The sequence below is a fragment of the Staurois parvus genome, unplaced genomic scaffold (genome assembly GCF_062004578.1).
Source record: "Staurois parvus isolate SC_StPar_1 unplaced genomic scaffold, SC_StPar_1.0 ptg000151l, whole genome shotgun sequence".
Lineage (NCBI taxonomy): Eukaryota > Metazoa > Chordata > Amphibia > Anura > Ranidae > Staurois > Staurois parvus.
The window spans coordinates 17,845,043-17,871,282 of NW_028317947.1; the positions used below are offsets into that span (position 1 = coordinate 17,845,043).

The 26,240-nt window shown below is 45.6% G+C and overlaps 1 protein-coding gene across 3 annotated transcripts in view; it reads right to left on the bottom strand.

Moving 5' to 3' along the window:
• GPATCH8 (G-patch domain containing 8) overlaps nucleotides 1-26,240 on the bottom strand; it is a 91,379-nt gene that overhangs the window by 40,519 nt on the left and 24,620 nt on the right. For all 3 annotated transcript variants that reach the window (XM_089674560.1, XM_089674559.1, XM_089674558.1), the window contains exon 2: nucleotides 2,255-2,329. In XM_089674560.1, the coding sequence (XP_089530686.1) occupies nucleotides 2,255-2,329 (75 nt within the window). The remainder of the gene's footprint in view (nucleotides 1-2,254; nucleotides 2,330-26,240) is intronic.

A 26,240-nucleotide genomic window follows, 5' to 3' on the forward strand; every position in this document is an offset into this window, starting at 1 on the left:
CTTCTGCATAGACACCAATCAGCTTCTAACCTCAGCTTGTTCAATGAAGCTTTGGCAATGAAACTTGGAAGCTGATTGGTTTCTATGCAGAAGTGAGTCTGATTTTGGACTCTCCAGCTTTAGTAAATAAACCCCCTAGGCTTTTACTGAGTTGATTTCAGGGGCTTTGGGCAAAAAAAAAAAAAGCACAAAAAGTTCCTAAACTCACGTTTAGGAGCAGCAGTGTACATGAGGCCTAGGAGTGCATGAATTTAGCTCTGATATTAAAGCTGAAGTTTAATTTGACAATATTTTGTCATCTCGGATTCCTCCCTCCCCCTTCATCAAAAACGAATACATCTTATTAATTTTTTAATGAAACCTTCCCGTTTTGAGGACATACCTTATTAAAGACCCAGTGACTATCACCTGGCCTGTTTCTCTATGCAATACAGGTAGATCATGGCTGGTAGGAGGGACTGTGCATAGCTTCCTGACAATATCACAGCATTCCCTCAAGATTCTGTGTCCTAATGCAAACACTGGGCTGGCTCTTTGGAGGAGTTATACAAATAGAAAAGTGCCTTGATATGTGGATGGATGTCTGGAGAGTACAAAAGTCTAGACAGCCTGCATTTGCATGCGGCCAGCCCTAGCTGCAGATTCAAATCCTCTTTTGTAAAGCTACAAAGGTCTGGTAGAATCACTAGCATTCTGATAAACACTGGGTGCATCAGTTGCCTGCATTTTCTGGTTCTGGTTCAACCCGCTGGATGCTATGCAACTGATGTGTCCCTAAATAGTGGTAGCTGGTGTGTAGAACCAGAGCGCTCAGCTGTGGATGCGGGCATCCAACAAACCCAGACATGACAGAACGCTAATAATTTTACCAGATCTTGTAGCTCTGCAAGAGAGAAAACTTTCTATACAAAAACAGCTGGAACGGTAAGCTGCAGTATTGTTCTTTTAGAAGGTACTTTTCCCCTCCTCAACCATGACTTTTTAGCAAGTCCTCAGCCTGGTGATCAGTAACTAAGGCCAAGAGAGCTGAGTGGTTGGATGGAGAGGGCTGTGCCTGCTCTTTTCATTCCTTTAGAAGTTGAAAAACTTCATAAGCTTCCAGTGGTGTTACCAGAGGGATTTGTGGTACTTCGGACACACATAAGAGCCATTATTCAACAAAGTGCTCAAGCTAAATTTTCTTACAATAGAGTTTTACTTTAAGTCTTGCCCAACTCTACTTGAAGATTTCAAAGATTTGAAAGTGATGTCCCTACGGGCTGCCTTACAGCTAATGTGTAAGTCCCAACTTGATCTTACCCCCAAGTAACAGCACCAATTATCTTATGGCCTGCAGAATGGCCCACCCAATGCTGCAAAGTCTCGGGTGACCTTATCAAAAGTTGAAGCCTAACCACCCTCAGTGGCATTGAAACTGAGGAAAAAACATTGTATGGTTTGCCTAGCCTTTATGGAACGGGAGAGGTGGGCACTGGAATAGAGAAATTCATTTTATGATACTTTCATACATTTTATAACTGGGGTCTACCTTTCTACATCAGCTTTCTTTGCAAACTTACGGTAAAAAAAAAAAAAAAAAAAAGCAGGTCCACCTTCGTCTTGTTACACAAGACTGAAAAACAAAAAAAAGTTGTAAGGCACTGCATACAGATAAAACCAAAAATGAACCTTAGTCACCTCCACAGTTTAAGACACTGCAAGTCCCAGCTGAGCTTCAATGTGCATTTCACTTAAAGTGGACCTGTAACTTGTCACACACCAAGAAGATGACCACTTGTAAGCTTAGGTTCTGCATTAGTCAAAACACTGACTTCTACAAAAAGTGCAGAATGAATACTGCCTAAACTTCCAAGACGGCTACCTGTCCTGTGTGTGGCTGACACGTCCACTTTAAACAAACAGGTGGATGGTGCCAAATCTGGCTTTATAAAGACCACCTATTCTCTAGACTATGTGAATACAATGGAGTACGCTTCTACCCTCTCATGCAAAGGGCCAGGACACATTGCCCTTTGACTTCCAAAGGCCTGCTGGATATTGCAGGGCCTTTTCAATTCGTAAGGTTGTTATACAGATTGCAAAAGCAAAATAAAACAAAATAAATTAAAAGAAATCCAGAAAAAGAAATAAAAAACCACCAATGATTGCTTTAAGCTGGACTCCTACATCTTCTAAAGTCTGTCTGTCTCAGTGGGCAAGTAAACAAAAAGAAAGATACAAAAATATGAAGCCTGACCAAAATGCACAGTCTTACCGATTCAATGGGCTTGTCCAAAGATGCTTGTTCAATCTCCAAGTGTCCATCCTCATATTGGTCAAAGTGATTACCCTACACACAGAAAGAACAAAGAAATGTAAGGATTAACCCCAGAGAATCAGGATTTCTCATAAAACATTTATTTAAAAAGCAAATTCTGGCCCCTACTCAATAGACAGGGATATATTGTAACCCAAATTTAAGATTCCAGACGTTCAAGGAAGTGCTGCAGAGACACTGAGAAATGAAAACTTCAAAAAGTGAAGAGTTAGCTCTTAGGACCAATATCTGCAAAACAACTTTACAATAATGGACAAAGCTAAAGGGAAAAATGAATGTTGCATTGAGCGCAAAAGGGGGGAGATTCCCTTTTTACTGTATAGGACAGGATCACAGGCATGCGCACAAAATGATGGAATTTGACTTTAATTGCACTGTTGATTACAAAAGTACATCATGACATCATTACATGACAGTGTATACCAGCTGTATAATCTTTTTTATTGTGTGCATCACAAAAGTCATGGACCATTAGCTACTCTAAATAAAGGCCTCCTAGATTGTAAGCTCCAAGGAGCAGGGCCCTCGAACCCCTCGTGTATTGTATTGTTACTGTACTGTCTCCCATTGTAATGTACAGCGCTGAGCAAACTGTTGGCACTATATAAATACTGTATAATAATAATAAAGGCCTTGTGTACAAGGACATTGCTGTCAAACCATGGCTATCACATTTGAATGCAGTAGACCCCAAATGCAAATTGCAGCAAAAAGGATGTCCTTGGCCTGCTTTGCCTTCAGGACAAATGCATTTCAATAGGACACACTGGGGTTTATTTACTAAAGCTGGAGAGTCCAAAATCAGACTCCCTTCTGCATAGAAACCAATCAGCTTCCATGTTTCATTGCCAAAGCTTCATTGAACAAGCTGAGGGTAGAAGCTGATTGGTTTCTATGCAGAAGGGAGTCTGATTTTGGACTCTCCAGCTTTAGTAAATAAACCCCACTGGGTCCAGAGAAACCCCAAACAAAGCACGTCAAAAGAGCCACAGAATTGTCATCTACATGGCACCATTGAAATAAAAGGGAAACCACTGGCCATGAGCCCCAAGCCTACATTGAGACATGAGACTGCACTGTGATGAAATGGGAAATTTTAACTAAGATAATGCATAGAGAAGATTTTTCCTAGAAGACATTATAAAGCTGGAACGTTAACACATTTTCCATCAGAGAATGATATTTACAGGACCATCCTAAGAATCAGTAGCACAATTCCAGGACCTGGATGCATTAGCCTGGTTCTGTCTGGCACCTTCAGACATATACTGTGAATGAACACTCTTCAGTAGAAAATGTTACTGTTTATGGAGCTTTTACATGATATAAACGTGTGGTGACCACCATCTTATGTCTGTGGGCAGCCTGATTGACAGATGGTCATTTATTTATTTCAGGTACTTATATAGCGCCATCAATTTACGCAGCACTTTACATATATATTGTACATTCACATCAGTCCCTAACCCTCAAGGGTTTGTACAATCTAAGGTCCCTAACTCACATTCATACATACACATATTAGGGCCAATTTAGACAGGATCCAATTAACCTACCAGCATGTCTTTGGAGTGTGGGAGGAAACCGGAGCACCCGGAGGAAACCCACACAGGCACAGGGAGAACATGCAAACTCTATGTAGGAGGCGCCATGGTTGGGAATCGAACCCATGACACATTTACTACAAGGCAGACGTGCTAACCACTAAGCCACTGTGCCGCCCCATCAAAGTAAACAGCTTCAGGTAACAGAGGCAGCTCTACAAAGGCCTTACAAGTACCCACAGTTTTAGCCATCTGGTAGCACTTCTACTACTATTAAAAAGAAGTATAGCTAAATCAATTTTAGCTATACTTCTGCAGGTCACAGGAGTGCAGTTGGTTCTGCACTCCTGCGACCCGTTTTCAGTCGACAGCGAGCTAAAGTCCATTGTTGGGTGACGTCACCCAGCTGTTCCAGGCCCTGAAAAGATCCTGACCATACGTTTGGGATTCACTCAGAAGCCTGGAGCAGCACCTAGCTTAGCTTCTAAGCGATCAGGCGAGCCTGAGCCAACCCCCCTGCCCCCTCCATAGCCCAGCAATCCAGTGTACGGTGGATGGGCATAGCAGAGAGCTGGAGACGGACAGTCACACGTCTCTGCTCAGAGCAGGAGGAGTACTGAGCGATCAATGGTGTTTGTTGGCTCAGTTCTCACTGCAGAGCTGGTGGGGGACAGATACAACATAGATCTGATGCTGCATCCACCTAGGCAAGTATAAATGTTTCTTTTTTTTTTTTTTTTTTATAAGTCCATACTTCTCTTAAGACCATTTACACCCATGTGTACTTGTGCCAAGGTTGCTAGGACATGTAGTCTGATGGAAAGTCATGTGATGGATTTTGAACGTGCACAAAAAACAGAAATGAAGGTTATAACTGGCACTTCGATAAGATTTTAACCAGTTATGGCCAATCTACAGAACTCCCGCTGAAGGGTTTTCATCAAAAATGGAAGTACCATATGCTCAGTATATTGAAACAATTAATGTCTTTTTTTTTTTTTTTTTACTGTGCACACTTGAATGAGTCGCAGCTGTATAAGGGAAGTTAGTCTGGGTTTGGAAAGTTGGGTTGTTAATTATTACAGGATAACTAAACCCAAGATCAAAAATGCAATATTATTGCAGCTTACAGTCCTTTGAATTGATGGCTGCCTTTTTTTCCAAGCAGAGAAGATTCTTAACAAATACAGAATAAACCTGTTGATCTTTCCAGTAATGCAGTGTCCTGGTCCCTGTGAGCAGAATATTGTCCTTCCTAGCTATCTTCTTATAAACCACCAATTGATCTGCCCTCCATGCCATGGAAATGAAGAGAAAACGGACATGTCTGTAGTCCATATCAGGAGAGCAGTCTAGGGCAGTGATGGCGAACCCGTGGCACGCGTGCCACAGCCGGCACGCCGAGCCTTATCTGTGGGCACGCCAGGAGAATCCAGCGGCGCGCGGTCTTCCCGGCTGTAGTGTGCGTGACAGCCGGGTCCCAAGTGCGCATGCACAAGAAGCACTGCTCTTTGTGAATGGTAAGGCGGTACCTGGGACACATGACAGATCCCAGAAGCCGCCGGACCAATCACAAAGCGCAGCGCTTCTCACGCATGCGCACTGGGCATCCGGCTGTCCGCCCACACTACAGAAGCCGGGAAGACAACGCGCGGCTGGATAAAGGAACAGGTAAGATAAAAAAAAAAAAACTCTGCGGAAGTAAGAGCGGGTACCTGTCAAATTCAGGTACCCGCTCCCCCTCCCTCCCCAAAGGTCAGCAGTCATCCCTGTGCTGTCCGCAGTCTCTGGTCATCCCTGTGCTGTCCGCAGTCTCTGGTCATCCCTGTGCTGTCCGCAGTCTCTGGTCATCTCTTGTGCTGTCCGCAGTCTCTGGTCATCTCTTGTGCTGTCCGCAGTCTCTGGTCATCCCTGTACTGTCCCCGCAGTCTCTGGTCATCCCTGTACTGTCCCCGCAGTCTCTGGTCATCTCCTGTACTGTCCCCGCAGTCTCTGGTCATCCCTGTACTGTCCCCGCAGTCTCTGGTCATCCCTGTACTGTGTCCGCAGTCTCTGGTCATCCCTGTACTGTGTCCGCAGTCTCTGGTCATCCCTGTACTGTGTCCGCAGTCTCTGGTCATCCCTGTACTGTGTCCGCAGTCTCTGGTCATCCCTGTACTGTGTCCGCAGTCTCTGGTCATCCCTGTACTGTTAATTAGTTTGCACTACTGTACGAGTTGTTTTTTCTAAACCAAAAGCTCGATATTCAGGTTTCATTGCAGTGTTGGCACTTTCGCCATCACTGGTCTAGGGTAACAACCATGGCTTCCTCCATAGATCAGTGGAGGAGTGACAGTCACCAGAGACAGGAAGGGTGTCATTTGAAGGATTGCCAGGGGAAAATAAAGCAAAAGAAGCTTGAAAATAGAAAATGAACGTAACCATCACATCAAGGACTAGTAAGCTGCAATATATTGCAGTTTTGATTTTGGCTTTAGACACTTTAATTACATCCACAATCAGGAGGGATATTTTAGCTGTCAATATCACTGCGTCCATATTTTGGTATGCAGGGTACAGCAAAGGGAACCTCTACTCACATTTTACTGGACGTTTTTACAGCTGCTCCTAGCAGTTTGTTTTTTTGGCTTTGAAAGTCCCTCGCATGTTAGCCAAGTGTCCATTCATACACAGGCTTTTAGCAGCGTTTGCAGGAGAGTTTAAAGGTAGGAAAAACCCCACTGCCAGTGTGTCTTGAAGCAGCAGAATTTTGGCAGAAAAATTGCTTGACACTGCTAAACGCATCTAAACACCAGGCACATTTAGGACTTCAGCATTTATTCATTTCAATAGCAAGAATAAGTTACCATATTTTTCGCTCCATAAGATGCACATTTCCCCCCACAAAAATGGGGGAAAATGTCGGTGCGTTTTATGGAGCGAACATGGAGCGTCCGCAACGATATTCTCCCCGCCGCCGGGCTGGCCGCTCGGCTCTTCTGTGCAGCAGAACCTGCTCCTCGGTCCAACGGTGTCCTCATCACCGCTGGTTTCACCGGCCATCTTCTGTCCCTGGCCCCGGCATCTTCAGTGTAGGCACTCGGCTGTGACAGCTTGTGGCTTCACAGCCGGGTGCCCACTGCGCATGCGCGAGAAGCACTGCACTTTGTAAATGGCCCCGTAGTATTCTGGGACCGGTCACGTGTCCCAGAAGACTACAGGGAGGGAGGACAACGTCCGCTTCCGATCGCCTAGGCGATTGCAGCGGAAGTGGGAGCGGGTACCTGTCAAGATTCGGGTCACCTCCTGTACTGTGTCCGCAGTCTCTGGTCACCTCCTGTACTGTGTCCGCAGTCTCTGGTCACCTCCTGTACTGTGTCCGCAGTCTCTGGTCACCTCCTGTACTACGTCCGCAGTCTCTGGTCACCTCCTGTACTACGTCCGCAGTCTCTGGTCACCTCCTGTACTACGTCCGCAGTCTCTGGTCATCCCCTGTACTGTGTCCGCAGTCTCTGGTCATCCCCTGTACTGTGTCCGCAGTCTCTGGTCATCCCCTGTACTGTGTCCGCAGTCTCTGGTCATCCCCTGTACTGTGTCCGCAGTCTCTGGTCATCCCCTGTACTGTGTCCGCAGTCTCTGGTCATCCCCTGTACTGTGTCCGCAGTCTCTGGTCATCCCCTGTACTGTGTCCGCAGTCTCTGGTCATCCCCTGTACTGTGTCCGCAGTCTCTGGTCATCCCCTGTACTGTGTCCGCAGTCTCTGGTCATCCCCTGTACTGTGTCCGCAGTCTCTGGTCATCCCCTGTACTGTGTCCGCAGTCTCTGGTCATCCCCTGTACTGTGTCCCCAGTCTCTGGTCATCTCCTGTAGTACATCCACAGTCTCTGGTCATCTCCTGTAGTACATCCACAGTCTCTGGTCATCTCCTGTAGTACATCCACAGTCTCTGGTCATCTCCTGTAGTACAGTATGTCCGCAGTCTCTGGTCATCTCCTGTAGTACAGTATGTCCGCAGTCTCTGGTCATCCCCTGTACTGTGTCCACAGTCTCTGGTCATCTCCTGTACTGTGTCCGCAGTCTCTGGTCATCTCCTGTACTGTGTCCGCAGTCTCTGGTCATCTCCTGTACTGTGTCCGCAGTCTCTGGTCATCTCCTGTAGTATATCCAGTCTCTGGTCATTTCCTGTACTATGTCCAGTCCATTGGTTCAGAATTTCTTGTTTTCTCCTCTAAAACCTGTGCGTCTTATGGAGTGAAAAATACGGTAATATTCTTTCCAAACTGAAATAAAACGCCCAAACACTGCTAAACTGGTTTGAAAAAAAACGCGGCCTAGGTAAGTTTTCAACACTGATTTACTCCTGTCAGGAGAAACAGCCTTTTACAATAAACCAGTGTGCACGAGGACTAAACCATAAGCTCTTGCATTTTTTTTTTAAACTTAAATCATCCATACAATGGTGGAATATGCAGTATGTCAGAACAGGTTATTCTAAATCAAATCTCAATATAACTGAGCTGCATAGGCAGCCCATATGGCTGTTGTTCCTGATCAATATCCATTAGGATTATGAATAGGCAGGATGTAGAACCTAGTGCTACAGTGACTGCATCTATAATTCGTCCCCAAGGTAAACATATTAGCTGCATAACAATGGCAAAAATCTCATAATTGCTCTAAATGCACATTGTACTGGCAACTCAACTGCCATACAGTCTATTCAGTGCTCCAGAGATGAATACCAGAGAGGGGGGGATTAGCTGCCCATAGAAGGTCACCAAGCTGTACATTAACAGCGCATCCTCCAGGAAAAGTGCTCCCATCCCTATCCTTTGCTGACAAGCACACTTTAAGACCCCCCGGATGGGATGACTGAGAGGACACGGCAGCTGGCTCGATTTCCTGCGTACACATTGTGTTTGTGCACGACATGTGAACTCAGCCACCCACTCCACAATTAAAACAACTAAGGCGTCTATTTTTCCAAGATGTTTGGGATCGGCCTTTACAGATGGCTTCAATGTGCTCGCAATCTGGGGTTTGTTTTTGGGACCAGGAGATTTAAAGGAAAAAATGTCATGGCATGGTTATCCTCTAGATTCTGTGATTTTTCTTTCTAAAATGTTGATCTTTCTTTTTTAAAGGTTTTCTTTAAACCCCTTGTGCAAACATTTGAAGATGTCCAAAAATTAAAGGCCAAGTCCACACAACTAACTGGGAGGTGAAGCTGAAGGATAGAGCAAAGGTCCTACAACATATAGGACGTTCCTAACTCCAGAAACCACCAAACAGCTCATCCACTCCCTCATCATATCACGACTCGACTACTGCAACTCCCTCCTCACTGGCCTGCCTCGCCGCTGGCTATCCCCGCTTCAGTCGATCCTGAATACGGCTGCCAGACTCATTCACCTTTCCAACCGCTCCATCTCCGCCACCCCCCTCTGCCAATCCCTCCACTGGCTTCCGATTGCGCAACGGATCAAATTCAAAATCCTAACACTGATGTACAAAGCTGTCCACCATACTGCCCCGAACTACATCACCGACCTAATATCCAAGTACCACCCAACACGCACACTCCGCTCCTCACAAGACCTCCTTCTCTCTAGTTCCCTGGTCTCCTCCTCCCATGCTCGCCTCCAGGACTTCTCCAGGGTGTCACCCATCCTCTGGAACTCCCTGCCCCAACCCATCAGATTATCACCTACTCTCCTCTCCTTTAGGCGCACCCTGAAAACCCATCTCTTCAGGGAAGCCTACCCCACCCCCTGCTAACTTGCCGACCTCCTCCACTCTTCCTACCACTCCATCCCCCACAGCTATCTCCTCCTGTACCACCATCCCCTCCCTCCTAGATTGTAAGCTCCAAAGAGCAGGGCCCTCAATCCCCTCATGTTTTGCATTGTATTGGTATTGTTCTGTCACATGTTCTGTCCCCCTTTGTAATGTACAGCGCTGAGCGAACTATTGGCGCTTTATAAATACTGTATAATAATAATAATAAAGGGAATACACACTAACCGAAAGGACATCGCCTTCGGTATTTCCAGGTATGAGAGGTGGAGACTTTGCAGCCCTGTAAGCTCTACATCACAAGAGCTTTCTAAATGGGTAAAGTACAAGTTCACATCTTTGCGGCCATGTGGGACGCGTTTTGCACGGGCACGAGAGCCCATTCATTTGAATTGACTCCTGTGCCTATGACACGCAGGGAAGAAGTCCCTGCACTGCTTTGGAAAATGCAGCCCACACAGGAACCTCGGTTCCCAGTACGGTTGCGTTTTCCAGTGCGGGTGGCGTGCCATTAGAACTAATGGCACCCGCCCGCGGGTCCGCAATTCTCTGTGTGCGGGTGGTGCGGCTGCACGGATTTTCATGTGGATCCGCAGCGGCACCACCCGCACAGATGTGAACCGGGGGTTAGAAGCTGTAAACCATAACTGCACAACATTTTGTTTTCCAAAGCACTGTGTCAAATTATCACCAGAGGTTTTGGTTTATTAAATGTGGTTTTCACATGTCATACTTTGCAACTCTGTACTGCTGACATCCTCCAGCCATTTTCTGCGCACTTCCATGCACTGGCTGCATATCATTGCCAAGCGGACCTGATGGCGACAACTATGGAGTAGGCCTGCACAATGTGTCCCCGCACTTGTAGACTTTACCACGGGTGCGTGTCCCAAAGCCTTAACAAGGACCTTCAATGGCAGGACTGAATACAACTAGTTATATTAATATGATTGAGAGCCCTAAAACATTTCAGATTCTGTCTGGGATTGGTAAACACAAGTCTTAATATGAATTCTGTAGCTGTAAGCAACCATTTAATAAGCTTTAATGCAACTGAAACGTGTTCTACAAACACTAAGCAACCCAGATATTGTGTAACATAGGAAGCATTCCCAGTAAGATCTGCACTCAATCACAGACGGGAGCTCGAGGCTGCATCAAGGGGTTCAGGAAACTATTTATTCATAAATGCTCTGTAAATACTTGTTTGGAGTCAATGTTCCTGGGATTGGGTGGAGTTGGGTCTTACGTGACTATTTATGCATAATGGCCAGGAGGCATTTCCAGGTGGCATGAAGCTGGCAAGATGAAATGCTAAAAGAGTGCGGCTTTCTGATAACCATCAGCAAGAGCATGCAACAAAGAACTAATAATGAAAGTCTCAGAAGTGCAACAAGATACTTTTCCCAAAGCTGCAATGTCATTGTTAATGGAAGACCATTGTCTTCCATTGTGTGATTGGATTTCAAAGGGATTTTCTCGCTCTCTTTTTGTTTGTGTAATACACTTACTTGGTGTCACACATACACGATTGGTACAACATACACATTCCCATGTATATAGAATTTACAAGAAAGAAGGTACGAAGACTTATGTTGCAACTCTTAGGCCTCATTCAGATGGGCAAAAAAAGCTTCTGTGTTTAGATGTGGCTAAAAGCTGCCTCTGGTTACAGTAGTACTCTGTGCTATGGCCACACTCAAACCAGACATTCAGCCTCAGCCAGAGGTGCCAGGCTTGGACCCGAACTGTGCACAGGGCTAGTCAGAGCCCCTATTGGTCACATGTAAACGAAAGTGGTGCTGACCATTGTTTGTACAAGGTACATATCTGGCCATGCCACTGCTTGCCGAGGTTTCTCTGCTGCAGATTCTTGCGGTGAAGAAGTCAACTGCCCATCTGAAAGGACCCTTATAATGCCAGCAACACTAGAACTTAATTCTAGCAACGGTCTCTGAATACCTATACAGAAGGGCAATGCACTGAGTGGGAGAAGAGGCTTTCTAGTGTAAAATGCAAGATGGCACCCTGGCATACCTTCAGATGAGCAGGCTTCCAGCTAAACAACTATGAGCCAGCCTAGGCAGCAAGCATGGGTAAAGGCCTCCTGTGTGCACTAGAAAACATATCATCCTAAACAGGACATCAATAACAACGGCAAAGTTCTCAAAAGAACCAAAAAAAGGCATGGGTGTCTAAACTATGGTCCTCCAGCTCCTACCTACCTCCAGATCCTCACCTGCCCATCCCTTAAAAAGGGACCTCTGGTAGTTCCCTGTAAGCAGGCATCCTCACCTACCCATCCTTTAAAAAGGGACCTCTGGTTATCTGGATCCGTTTAATCTGTTACTGGGCATTGCTGACCATAACCCTGAGGGAGGATTACCTATGCCCCTGACCAGACCTTTACCTGATGAGGAGGCCCTGGATATGATACTTAATGCGTATATATATTACGCATCTGGTGAGTGCGTAATCTTAGCGTATTTCTTGGAGCACCACCACTGAATTTTAATCAGTTACTTGGCACCTTATATTCACACAGACTGTCATTCATATTGAACTTTTATTTATATTACATTATCAGTTTGTTGTTTAATATCCTCTTTTTTCTGTTGAATCATAGTTTTAGCGTTTCACTATTTTACTTATTTTATTGTAAGGTTTGTGTTGGTTACCTTGAGTGCTCAGCTGCTGATTGGATAGCGCTCGCTTTTACAGTTTTATCATATATGGTCCTCCAGCTGTTGGAAGTACTACAAGTCCCATCATGCCTCTGCCTCTGGATGTCTTGCATGTGGATGTCCAGAGTCTTGCAAGGCCTCATGGAACTTGCAGTTCCTCAACACCTGGAGGGCCATAGTTTGGACACCCTTGAAAAAAGGTGAAGGGTTCAAATTAACAAAATACGCTTTATGTTTTTAAGTGCAAAGCAGTCAATCACTGTGAACGTACTCTAATCATACGCCAGTATATTGATGGGATAATAATGCTGAGCATTTTGGCATTTCTAGTGTAACAGTCACAGCTGTATCCAGCATTAGAGAATACATCAACTGTACACTGAATTTACTGTGTATTCAGAAAGACTAGAATTGTATATTAAAGACTGCTCAATAGCGCCAGATTTCAACAATTAGCCTACAGAATTAATCTTTTTACATTTATTCAGGCCTGCATTGTTCAGAGAGTGCAACAACATTTTCAGCTCAAAACCCCCAGGGTCTTGGAGTTCAATGTTGAACTCCCGGGAGATCAAAGAAAACCCACCAATAGATTCTGGCATATAAAAACATGGATTTTTTAAATGCAACTTGTGAAGAACCTGAAAATAAGGGGTTGATTTACTAAAACTGGAGAGCGCAAAATCTGGTGCAGCTGTACATGGTAGCCAATCAGCTTCTAACTTCATCTTGTTCTACTAAGCCTTGACAATAAAACCTGGAAGCTGATTGGTTTTTATACAGAGCTGCACCAGATTATGCACTCTCCAGTTTTGGTAAATCAACCGCTGTGTTTACATCAGCCCCTTAGTCACCTGTAGAGAAGCACTCTTGCGTGCATATGTGCAAAAATGATACCCCATGTTGCATTTAGCAGGCAGTACCGCCAAACACAACTCATTCGAGGGAATAGGGCCACACTTCAAAAGCCCTGCAACCACGTGCATTGCTCGGTGTGGTGCAGAGGCTTTTCAGGAATAATTCCAGACACTGGTATTTTATACATAGCTCACCTTGGACCAAGGTAACTATATAGATCACATAACTGGCTATTACCACTGGAAGCTGAAAATCAGTAACGCTGATGCCGCTACTCCAGTGATCTCCACTTGCTTCCAGGTCTTGTGCCAAGTTGTACAGCTGCTCAGCGCCAGAGAACACTTTGCATTTCTGAATGAAAAGGGTTCTCTGATTGGACGAGATGGAGCTGTGATGTGACACTTTTCACCTTATCCAATCAGTGAATACTTTGCATTTGTATGCTCTAAATTGTGTCAATACTGACCAGTCGACCACCTGTGTTAATGCAGCAGAGCAGCTGTTAGGAATAGGACCCAGAAGAAAGTGGAGATCACTGGAGGACTCTCGAGATTTATAGAGTTAGGACCACAGATACTCAGGGTGCCGTGACATGGCTCTGTGGCTTACGTATGTATTTGCAAATGTGTGCTAACTAAACCCCTGTTTTTAAACGCATGTTTCTAGATAGGTTAATTTGGTTTTTGATAGTTGGCCAACTGGCTGGCAGATTGAACTGGCTTTTCTTATCCCCCTCTGTTGATAAGTCATACATATCCATGTTCCTTGCCGACAATAGCCGTGATTAGACTGGGGTAGGCTGGCAAGTTGAACTGGATATCTCTATTTTTTTGAATCTTTCACATAGTGACGCCCTCCATGTTCACGGTTTAAAAAGCCAGTTATAGACCTGGGCAGGTGATCAGTTTTTTGAATACTTTGCATTTGCATGCTCTTAATGGTGTCAATGCTGACCAGTCGACCACCTGTGTTAACAATGCAGCAGAGCAGCCGTTAGGAATAGGACCCAGAAGAAAGTGGAGATCACTGGAGTAGCGGTGTATACGTCTGTGATTTCCAGCAGCATCGTCCAGGTATGGTATATAGTTACATTGGTCCAAGGTGGATCAAAGTATGTTTAAGTCCTGAATTAATTACAAAAACCTCGGGCAGAAACAACAGTTCCTATATAGTTATTTCATGTATTCACAGGTAACCTGTCTTGAGAGAAATGTGAGAGTTGGCTTTGTGAACCTACTTGTGTGTCAGTGGTGGCCCCTGTATTTCTCTTATAAACAGGCATTCTTCAAGCTCTTGTGGACTGTGACCTTCTTAGCTACCTCGCAGTTAGTGTGTACAAAAGTCTGAACGCTGAGCAGAAAAGGCAAAAAAAAAAAAGAAAAAAAGGGAGGCGGATGGGAGTGTGGTAAAGGGAAAAAAAAAATAGATTTTACAAGAGGACAGCAATTCCAAACAGCAATACTCATGACTGTAAGCCTGGTTTTACAATTTTCAGTGTCACGTAAGTGGGGGAAGCGTGCAGAATGCCCTAAGCCTCCAATCTGAAACGATGCCCTGTGCCATTCTGACATTTCAATTAAAGACCTACCTTTACAGTATCGAAAAGGTTGGTACCCAAAGCCTGACCAGAGGCATTTTCTGAATGTAGAAAGCCTTTGTGCAAGGTTACAAGTTGGGCCCCCATTTAAAAGGCTCTACACCACTTTAGGTTACGTGGCAGCATACATGTGGCAAAAAATGCCAACTCTGGATGCACCGAACGTGTGTAAACACTTGTGTGAGCAGTTATGTGATCAGCGCCATCCATTGATTTGCACCCAATAAACATCTGTGCCCCATATCCCTTGACATTTTAAGCCTCATATTTTTTTTGACTAGGTTTTATTATTTGGAATGGTTTGTCGGGACTGGTTACTTGCGTAGTTATCCTGGTCTTATTAGCACTGCACCTGATCCCTTCAGAAAGCAGTGCAGTGCTGGCATACATAGGTTGCCTTCGAGTCGCAGCACCAAAGGACAGGTGCGACTGCAGCTCAAAGGACAGGTGCGACTGCAGCTCAAAGGACAGGCGCGACTGCAGCTCAAAGGACAGGCGCGACTGCAGCTCAAAGGACAGGCGCGACTGCAGCTCAAAGGACAGGCGCGACTGCAGCTCAAAGGACAGTGCAAAGGCTAGGAACACTTTGGGTATTGAACCCCCATTGGGTGCAATAAGTGTACCATGAGCCCTCTCCCCCTTACAACCTTGTACACTGGACACGCCAGCATGCCTATTATTTATATATCACTTTATAGTGAAGAACACGCCACTTAAGGCATTTCCAAGTGTAACAAAGTTTAGCACTTTCAGACCTATATTCAGGGTACTATAACGATACAAAAAGTCTGGTTCAGCCTCTTCATTTTGACTAGGCTAGGACCTGCAAGCATATAATTCTCTTGGGTTGCCACTTGAGAAACTATTTGGTACACAGTTTAGGCAATGTAAGCAACATTAAGTCTAGTCCCTCATGTACACTATTTGGGCAACAGTTTGTGGACATCTGATCACACATATAAGAGCTTGTAGGATGTCCCATCCCAAGACCATGAGCACCAAAATGAAGCGGACACCTCCCTCACACCCCAACCGTTGTGGAAGGCTTTCCATGAGATTTTGGAGGGTGTCTATGGGCATTTGTGGTCAAGTCAAAATTGCATTTGTAAGGTCAGGTAATGATGTTCGACATGAAAACTTGGCTCAAAAAGGTTCAAAACTAATTCTGAATGAGGAAAGAACAAACAGAGGGTGCACAGGCCTAGTGCATTACCATAAAAAATGTTTAATAAGAAATAAAGTAGGTGTTTTACTCACAAAAGACAATATAGTCAAGGCACGTCATATAAGAACAGCTGGGTCAACACCGCGCTGAGTAACAGTCCGTAATGGGGAATGTAGACATCCAATAGTCTGACGCGTTTCGAGGACTTGCCTCTTCCTCAGAGCCCTGTGCTCTGGGAAATCTCGTTTGTCTGCTATGGACACAGTTTGGGTCCAGGGATGCCAGTTCTGGCTGCATACAAACTGGCTACAGCTTTTTGTCAAGTCTGTGTGCAGCTATAACACAGAGCTCTGCTGCATCCAGAGACATTGACCTCTCCGCCCCTATTCCACTCATCGGGCAGCACAGTGGCTAAACGGTTAGCACTTCCGCCTGGCAGTACACTGGTCGCTGGTTCGAATCCCAACCACGGCACCACCTGCCTGGAGTTTGCATGTTCTCCCTGTGACTGCGTGGGTTTCCTCCAGGTACTCCGGTTTCCTCCCACACTCCAAAGACATGCTGGTATACGAATTGGATCTTGTCTAAATTGGCCCTAGTCTGTGTATGAATGTGAGTTAGGGACCTTAGATTGTACACCCCTTGAGGGTTAGGGACTGATGTAATATACAATATATGTAAAGTGCTGCGTAAATTGATTGCACTATATAAGTACCTGAAATAAATAAATAAATCTGAATGAGCTCTTATAGATCCTCCGGCTTCAAAACATTTGGAGCCACTGACGCACTACAAGCATGCAAACTATGAGCGAAGGTTTGAGGTCAGTAGCTCAAAAACTACCAAAATCTCTGAGCAAGGAGAACTAGGAATTTCCAGGAAAAGATGACCAACGATGATAGCCAAAATATTTGCTCAGGTACAGGTTTCTTTTACCGAATCAAGTAGAATGTGGGGACCAGCAGGCAGTGCACAGCGTACCTTTTATTGGCCGAGGAGCCTTGTAGGATAATGGGGAAGTGTCAAAGCCAAGTTGAGCCTTATTGCCTATCCAGGACAGCACAGAAGACGACTTGGACGCAGCTAAATATACTATTATGCAGGCCATAGACGGGTCGAACATCGGCCGATTTTTCAAACGATAAACGAAAAATCGGTCATTCGTTAAGCCGACGTTACCTCCAACGATTAAAAAAATCGGCCGACTAAATCATAAAGTTCACCCCATATAACAGCCAAACTTCTGTCTCTTGCAGGTCACGGCTCATGCGCAGATTTTTTATCGTTAAAACGATCGGCCGACTTGGCCATCATTGCCGCGAAAATCGTCCTTTTTTTCCGTGAATTTTCCAACATGCCCAATAATCTAAAATTCCAAAAAAACCCGAAAACCGGCCGACCAATTAACCCACTAACTGTGCGAAAATCGACCGATTTTTTTTTCGGCCGAAAAATCGGCCGATTTTCGAACCGTCTATGGCCGGCATTAGTCTTTTAGATAAAACATTAAATATTGACAGGGTTTAGGTTAGTGCATATTCCTGCTCCTGTGTGCTTTGTTGTTCTACAAAAATTCCTTGCACAATAAGAATGGCCCAGGGGCGGACTGACCATTTGGAAACTTGGGCACTGCCCGAGGGCCCGGGGTCAGTAGGGGGCCCCATGAGATGCCCCTGGTACCTTTTTCATAGGCTTTTTTGAGTTTGGGCAAGGACACAGGGGCCCCATGATCCCCTATTGCCCGGGGGCCCCATGAGTTGTCAGTCCGCCCCTGGAATGGCCTCTTCAATATAGGCAACACAGACAGTGCACCGCAGCTGAGCAGAAGACCGGCATTCTGGCTGAGCTCTGTAAGATGGCAATTTATCATTTATAACAGTGCTTGCTGATGCTGCAGTGGGGAAAGCATCTTGAAAACCTCAATGCAGAATTATAAAAAAACATAACAAAAAAAAACCCCAAAACACTAGAAAAAGGAGGAAGGGCTGGCTATAGCAATCAGGCTTCCATTTACAATTAATATTGTATAAGAATATTGTGCTATTCCCTGGAAATCCTTTCTGGCTCCTCCTTTTCTTTTCCAGCTACAAATACTCCCAGACTGTCCTTGTTTGCACTGAGATCTCCGAATGGATAATCGAGTCAAAGTCGATGCAAGGACTGTGCAAACCAAATAAATCCCTTATTTGGTCTGAGTGGAGTCCGTCTACTCTATAAAAATGGGGGCTGCTGTCCCTGGCAACCAGATGTCTGCATTATGTTCAACGTGAAGTGTTTAAAGTGGACATGAGCTCAAAAGACAGGAAAAAAAAAAAACTTGCTTTCTTATATGGAATATCTAGAAATTGTAAATGTGGCTAAGCAGCACTATGAAAAGAAAAAAAAAAAATAACACACACCAACACCCACCCACCAACACACACCATTACACCACTACCACCAGCATGAACCATTGGATGGATCCATGCGTTCATGTTGTTTACACCAAATTCTGACCCTAACCTCTAAATGTTGCAGCAACCAGTCTGCCCATTCTCCTCTGACATCAACAAGGCATTGTTTGTCCACACAACTGCCGCTCACTGCATATTTTTTCTCTTTTTCGGACCATTCTCTGTAAACTCTAGAGATGGTTGTGCGTGAAAATCCGAGCAGATCAGCAGTTATTGAAATATTCAGACCAGCCCGCCTGGCACCAACAACCATGCCACGTTCAATGTCACTTAAATCCCCTTTCTTCTCCATTCTGATATTCGGTTTGAACTTCAGCAAGTTGTCTTCACCACACCTAGATACCTAAATGCATTAAGTTGCTGCCATGTGATTGGCTAATTAGCAATTAATGTTACTAAGTGTGACGGGAGTGACTTTTGGGGGTGGGGGGACCCCTGTATCAGCTCCTCATGTTCCTCTTATGTGTAGGCACCCTGTGCCTGTTAGGGGTTCAGGGTGATCTGTCCTAATTCTCTGTCCTAATATTGTGTCTTGGTTTGGTGGGGTGTGGGGGTTGTTCATTGTTTAAATGCCATGTGGTTGTCTCATTGTGTGTCTGGCTTGGGAGCAAACTATTATGGGTTGTATGTGTTTGTGTATTGGCTTGGTGGGGGGTGTCTGCTGATGTCTCTGGTTGCTAGATTTGGTTTGCCACGCCCTGTGCCAATATGCAGGGAGGTGGGTTGTTCCCTTGAATGCATATATCTTGTGTTTGTGGTAAAATAAAGCAGTTGACTTCCTGTCTTAAGAAGAGTCTGGTGCTGTCTTATTTCCTGCCTGATCAGCGGTGGTGTCCGGGGATTTGTGTTCGGGAAGCTGGAGTCTAACGGAAATACCCAAGTGTGGTTTGGGTTCGGTTCCGTGACACTAAGCAATTGAATAGCTGTACCTAATAAAATGGCCGGTGAGTGAATGAACTTTGTGCCGGGGGGTGGGGCATAAGTCAGCAACCGTTATCAAGGGAATGTTAAAGGAGAAGTTTAACCTTTTGAACATAGTACAACCATATTTAGGGTGTAACATGTTCAGCCCCCCCAATTCCCTGTGACAGCGGGTGGGGAATCCTCTCCCCTGCAGTAGCGGTTACATTTTCAAATCCGCCGACACAACTTCGCCATTCATAGGGATCTGTGGGTGAATAAACTACATGTCCTATCTGCCACCGTGGCAGACAGAATTCAATGGACTGCGGGTGCACTGATCATTGCGTTCATAATCCAACCACACTCCCTCCAGCTTTCAAAGTGAAAACCTGTATAAGATATTGTCAAAAAGCTGGAAGGAGAATGTGCAGGAGCCTAACATTGCACCCATAATCCACTGATCATGGTGGCAATACTTAGCAGGCTTCTCTATTTAAAAAAAAAAAAAAGGCATACTTTACGTGCAAAAAAGTGCATGGCTTCTGTTAACCACTTCCCGCCCGGCCGTTGCATATAAACAGCCGGACGGTGGCAGTGCAGGAGTGGGTTGCCGTTCATAAACGGCATCAGCCATTTTGGACTGTGCGCGCTCCCTGGGAGCACGCGGCACCGCGATCTGGACGGAACCTCTGTGTGAAGTCCCGATCATGTGATCACTGATTGGCCAATCAGTGATCACATGAATAGGTGTAAGCAAGATGTCACTTCCTGACATCATTGCTTACTACATGTGAAATCTGTGATTGATCACAGAGATCACATGGTACAAGGCTATTCACAACAGTCTTGTACCATGTGACAAGCTGTGATCAATCACAGCTCTCACAGTATTTCTCAATGGCTGCAAGAATGCAGCCAGAGGAGAAGTTATTGGTTATAATTTTTGGTTATAAACTAATTGGGTTTTTTTTTTTACTTAAAAGATAACTGAATACATTTTGACCAAGATTTATGAAGAAAGATTTGCGAAATTTTATAATTTTTTTTATAAAAAATCCCAGTGGTGAACAAATACCACCAAAATAAAGTTGTATCAGTCTCTGTCTCAAAAATTCATATGGGTACAGTGTGTGCAATTGTCAAAGTGTGATAGCGCTGAAAACTGAAAATTAGCCTGGACAGGAAGGGGGTGAAAGTGTCCGGACATGAAGTAGTTAAAGGGAAAAAAAAAAAAAAACAGCCACACTTTTTGGGTATTTGTAAAAAATTTTGAAAACCCTTTATCTTTTTCCTTCCACTTTACAATTACTGTATGTGCCACTTTGTGTTGGTCTATCACATAAAATCCCAATAAAAACACATTTACGTTTTTAGTTGTAACATGACAAAATGTGGAAAATGTCAAGGGGTATGAATACTTTTTCAAGGCCCTGTAAGAGCAAGGAAGTAAAATATGAAAGCCACATCAAAAGGTTGGGCAGCACAGTGGCTAAATGGTTAGCACTTCCGCCCGGCAGTACTAGGGTCGTTGGTTCGAATCCCAACCACGGCACCTCCTGCCTGGAGTTTGCATGTTCTCCCTGTGCCTGCGTGGGTTTCCTCCGAGTACTCCGGTTTCCTCCCACACTCCAAAGACATGCTGGTAGGTTAATTGGCTCTTGTCTAAATTGTCCCTAGTATGTGTATGTATGAATGTGAGTTAGGGACCTTAGATTGTACACCCCTTGAGGGTTAGGGACTGATGTGAATGTACAATATATATGTAAAGCGCTGTGTAAGTTGATGGCTCTATAAAAGTACCTGGAATAAATAAAAAGGTTACATTAACGCAAGCCGGCACTATAGTACTCTTACATCTCCATCAAAAGGGTTTTCTATTTAAATCATTTGCTTTGACTGTAAACCGTTATAACAAATTGACTTGATCACACAGAAGCACCCCCCGAGGTGTCAGATTCACCCCCGAGGTGCATGTACGGCTGGAGCAGCATCGGCAATCTGCTCTATCCGGTTAGGAGAGCTCCAATAACACAGGCCATTCATTGAGATGGGCTATGATTCATGCTTTACATTCCGCAGCCTGTAGCAGACTGTAAGTGATAAACAGGCCTCGTCTGCAGAGATCACATTCCACAAAAGTAGAACAGTCCAACTTAATATCCAAGGCTGCCTCAACAGGGACAAGACATATGTGCTGAGCCTTCCACAAACAGCTGCTTACTTTCCAAGCAATGCCATTTGTGAAATCGCATAGCACCTCCAGAGAGCTCAGCCTGTCCCCGAGATGCTCTGCCCTGTCTTCTAGACAAATTGCAGAAGGCCCTGGAAATAATGCCTTCCCTGCCACGGGCAGAATAATTACGCCACAGTACTGTACAACGAGCATTTACTGCAAATCGTATTTACGTCCATCGAAGGCAGCCCGGCGACGGGAAGTAGCTGGTGGCGAGTGTAAAGCCAGATGGTGGCGGGGGTGGGGAGCTAATGGTACATTGCTGACATCAGTCAAGCTTTCCTTATCTACCAGATAAAAAAAAAAAAAACCACGCTAAAAGCCTCTCATTATTTTGCTCTACGAAAAGTCAGGAATCCACACTGCTGCCATTTAATCCAAAATACAGAAAATGGAGAAATCACACGTGTTTTAGTATATAGGCGTGTTCTCACCATGTGTGGTGACCTGTGGTAATCTGCACAGATCAACCCAGGCTCAATGTAACCCTACAACACTGCACTGAGGTGGGGGGGGGGGGGTGACTGTGTGGTCTAAAAATACACACCATGCCCTGTTTTTTCACACCAAACCTCATGGCAGCGCATCTCACCTCTGAATGCACTAGGCACAGTGGAGTAGAACAATGACGTCACGATGGGGGGGAGCAAGTATGACAGCACTAAGAATGATGGGACACAAGGACATAGCCCCGAAGAGGCTAATCAAGGACTTTTGTTTACACTCAGAGGAAAGCTGCACACAGGACTTAAGTGGCTGTGCTGGTAATCATGAATATGAGTGTTTAGTGGCATTGGTAGAAATCTGTGGTCTCCAAACCACAGCATGGGGGTCAGATGCAGCCCTTTGCTTGCCTTTATCAGGCCCTTGGGGCACTGTTCCACTCACGGATATGAAATACTATTCCTCCCATTGACACCAACAACGGGGCACTATTCTTCCTACGAACACCAACAACGGGGCACTATTCTTCCTACGAACACCAACTACGGGGCACTATTCTTCCTACGAACACCAACTACAGGGCACTATTCTTCCTACTAACACCAACTACGGGGCACTATTCTTCCTACTAACACCAACTACGGGGCACTATTCTTCCTACTAACACAAACTACAGGGCACTATTCTTCCTACGAACACCAACAACGGGGCACTATTCTTCCTAACACCAACAACGGGGCACTATTCTTCCTACGAACACCAACTACGGGGCACTATTCTTCCTACTAACACCAACTACGGGGCACTATTCTTCCTACTAACACAAACTACGGGGCACTATTCTTCCTACGAACACCAACAACGGGGCACTATTCTTCCTAACACCAACAACGGGGCACTATTCCTCCTACGAACACCAACTACGGGGCACTATTCTTCCTACTAACACCAACTACGGGGCACTATTCTTCCTAACACCAACAACGGGGCACTATTCTTCCTAACACCAACAACGGGGCACTATTCTTCCTAACACCAACAACGGGGCACTATTCCTCCTACGAACACCAACTACGGGGCGCTATTCTTCCTACGAACACCAACTACGGGGCACTATTCTTCCTACGAACACCAACTACGGGGCGCTATTCTTCCTACGAACACCAACTACGGGGCGCTATTCTTCCTACGAACACCAACTACGGGGCACTATTCTTCCTACTAACACCAACTACGGGGCACTATTCTTCCTACTAACACCAACTACGGGGCACTATTCTTCCTACGAACACCAACTACGGGGCACTATTCTTCCTACGAACACCAACAACGGGGCACTATTCTTCCTAACACCAACAACGGGGCACTATTCTTCCTACGAACACCAACTACGGGGCACTATTCTTCCTACGAACACCAACTACGGGGCGCTATTCTTCCTACGAACACCAACTACGGGGCGCTATTCTTCCTACGAACACCAACTACGGGGCACTATTCTTCCTACTAACACCAACTACGGGGCACTATTCTTCCTACTAACACCAACTACGGGGCACTATTCTTCCTACGAACACCAACTACGGGGCGCTATTCTTCCTACGAACACCAACTACGGGGCGCTATTCTTCCTACGAACACCAACTACGGGGCGCTATTCTTCCTACGAACACCAACTACGGGGCGCTATTCTTCCTACGAACACCAACTACGGGGCGCTATTCTTCCTACGAACACCAACTACGGGGCGCTATTCTTCCTACGAACACCAACTACGGGGCGCTATTCATCCTACTAACACCAACAACGGGGAGCTATTCTTCCTACGAACACCAACAACGGGGCACTATTCTTCCTACGAACACCAACTACGGGGCGCTATTCTTCCTACGAACACCAACTACGGGGCGCTATTCTTCCTACGAACACCAACTACGGGGCACTATTCTTCCTACTAACACCAACTACGGGGCACTATTCTTCCTACTAACACCAACTACGGGGCACTATTCTTCCTACGAACACCAACTACGGGGCACTATTCTTCCTACGAACACCAACAACGGGGCACTATTCTTCCTAACACCAACAACGGGGCACTATTCTTCCTACGAACACCAACTACGGGGCACTATTCTTCCTACGAACACCAACTACGGGGCGCTATTCTTCCTACGAACACCAACTACGGGGCGCTATTCTTCCTACGAACACCAACTACGGGGCACTATTCTTCCTACTAACACCAACTACGGGGCACTATTCTTCCTACGAACACCAACTACGGGGCACTATTCTTCCTACGAACACCAACTACGGGGCGCTATTCTTCCTACGAACACCAACTACGGGGCGCTATTCTTCCTACGAACACCAACTACGGGGCGCTATTCTTCCTACGAACACCAACTACGGGGCGCTATTCTTCCTACGAACACCAACTACGGGGCGCTATTCTTCCTACGAACACCAACTACGGGGCGCTATTCATCCTACTAACACCAACAATGGGGAGCTATTCTTCCTACGAACACCAACAACGGGGCACTATTCTTCCTACGAACACCAACTACGGGGCACTATTCTTCCTACGAACACCAACTACGGGGCACTATTCTTCCTACGAACACCAACTACGGGGCACTATTCTTCCTACGAACACCAACTACGGGGCACTATTCTTCCTACGAACACCAACTACGGGGCACTATTCTTCCTACGAACACCAACTACGGGGCGCTATTCTTCCTACGAACACCAACTACGGGGCGCTATTCTTCCTACGAACACCAACTACGGGGCGCTATTCTTCCTACGAACACCAACTACGGGGCACTATTCTTCCTACGAACACCAACTACGGGGCGCTATTCTTCCTACGAACACCAACTACGGGGCGTTATTCTTCCTACGAACACCAACTACGGGGCACTATTCTTCCTAACACCAACGGGGCACTATTCTTCCTACGAACACCAACAACGGGGCACTATTCTTCCTACTAACACCAACGGGGCACTATTCTTCCTACTAACACCAACAACGGGGCACTATTCTTCCTACTAACACCAACAACGGGGCACTATTCTTCCTACTAACACCAACAACGGGGCACTATTCTTCCTACTAACACCAACAACGGGTCACTATTCTTCCTACGAACACCAACAACGGGGCACTATTCTTCCTACGAACACCAACAACGGGGCACTATTCTTCCTACGAACACCAACAACGGGGCACTATTCTTCCTACGAACACCAACAACGGGGCACTATTCTTCCTACGAACACCAACAACGGGGCACTATTCTTCCTACGAACACCAACGACGGGGTACTATTCATCCTACGAACACCAATGGAGCACTATTCTTCCTACTAACACCAACAACGGGGCACTATTCTTCCTACTAACACCAACAACGGGGCACTATTCTTCCTACTAACACCAACAACGGGGCACTATTCTTCCTACTAACACCAACAACGGGGCACTATTCTTCCTACGAACACCAACAACGGGGCACTATTCTTCCTACGAACACCAATGACGGGGTACTATTCATCCTACGAACACCAATGGAGCACTCTTCTTCCTACTAACACCAACAACGGGGCACTATTCTTCCTACTAACACCAACAACGGGGCACTATTCTTCCTACTAACACCAACAACGGGGCACTATTCTTCCTACTAACACCAACGGGGCACTATTCTTCCTACTAACACCAACAACGGGGCACTATTCTTCCTACTAACACCAACAATAGGGCATTATTCCTCCCACTGATAACCAACGATTGGGCATTATTCCTACGCTGATACCAAAGATGGGGTACCACTCCTCCCACTACCAATGATGGGGTACTATTCCTCTCACTTACATCAACATCTGGCCCTGAAGGACAGTAAACTGGACCTTTGTTTAGAAAGTTTGGAGACCCAAGTTTGGAGGCTTTAGTATCACTTGAAGACTGTACTTCAAATAAAAACCAACGTGTTCAAAATTCAGGCTGGAGTTGGGCTTTAAAAGCCAACTAGTGCAGGACACTGAAAGGAATACTTGTTTGGTCAACACATCCAGTGCTTCATAGTGACAGACAGCTAAGCGAACAGCAAATCAAAGGTCTGGTTTCGGTTGTTTGTTTGCCGACCAGACAGTCGGCTGATCAAACCGTTCCCTGGTTCATTGGCTACGTTGGAAGGCAGAGGAGAGATCAGGAGTCTAACAGACCCCAGATCTCAATGAAGTCAATGCCCATGC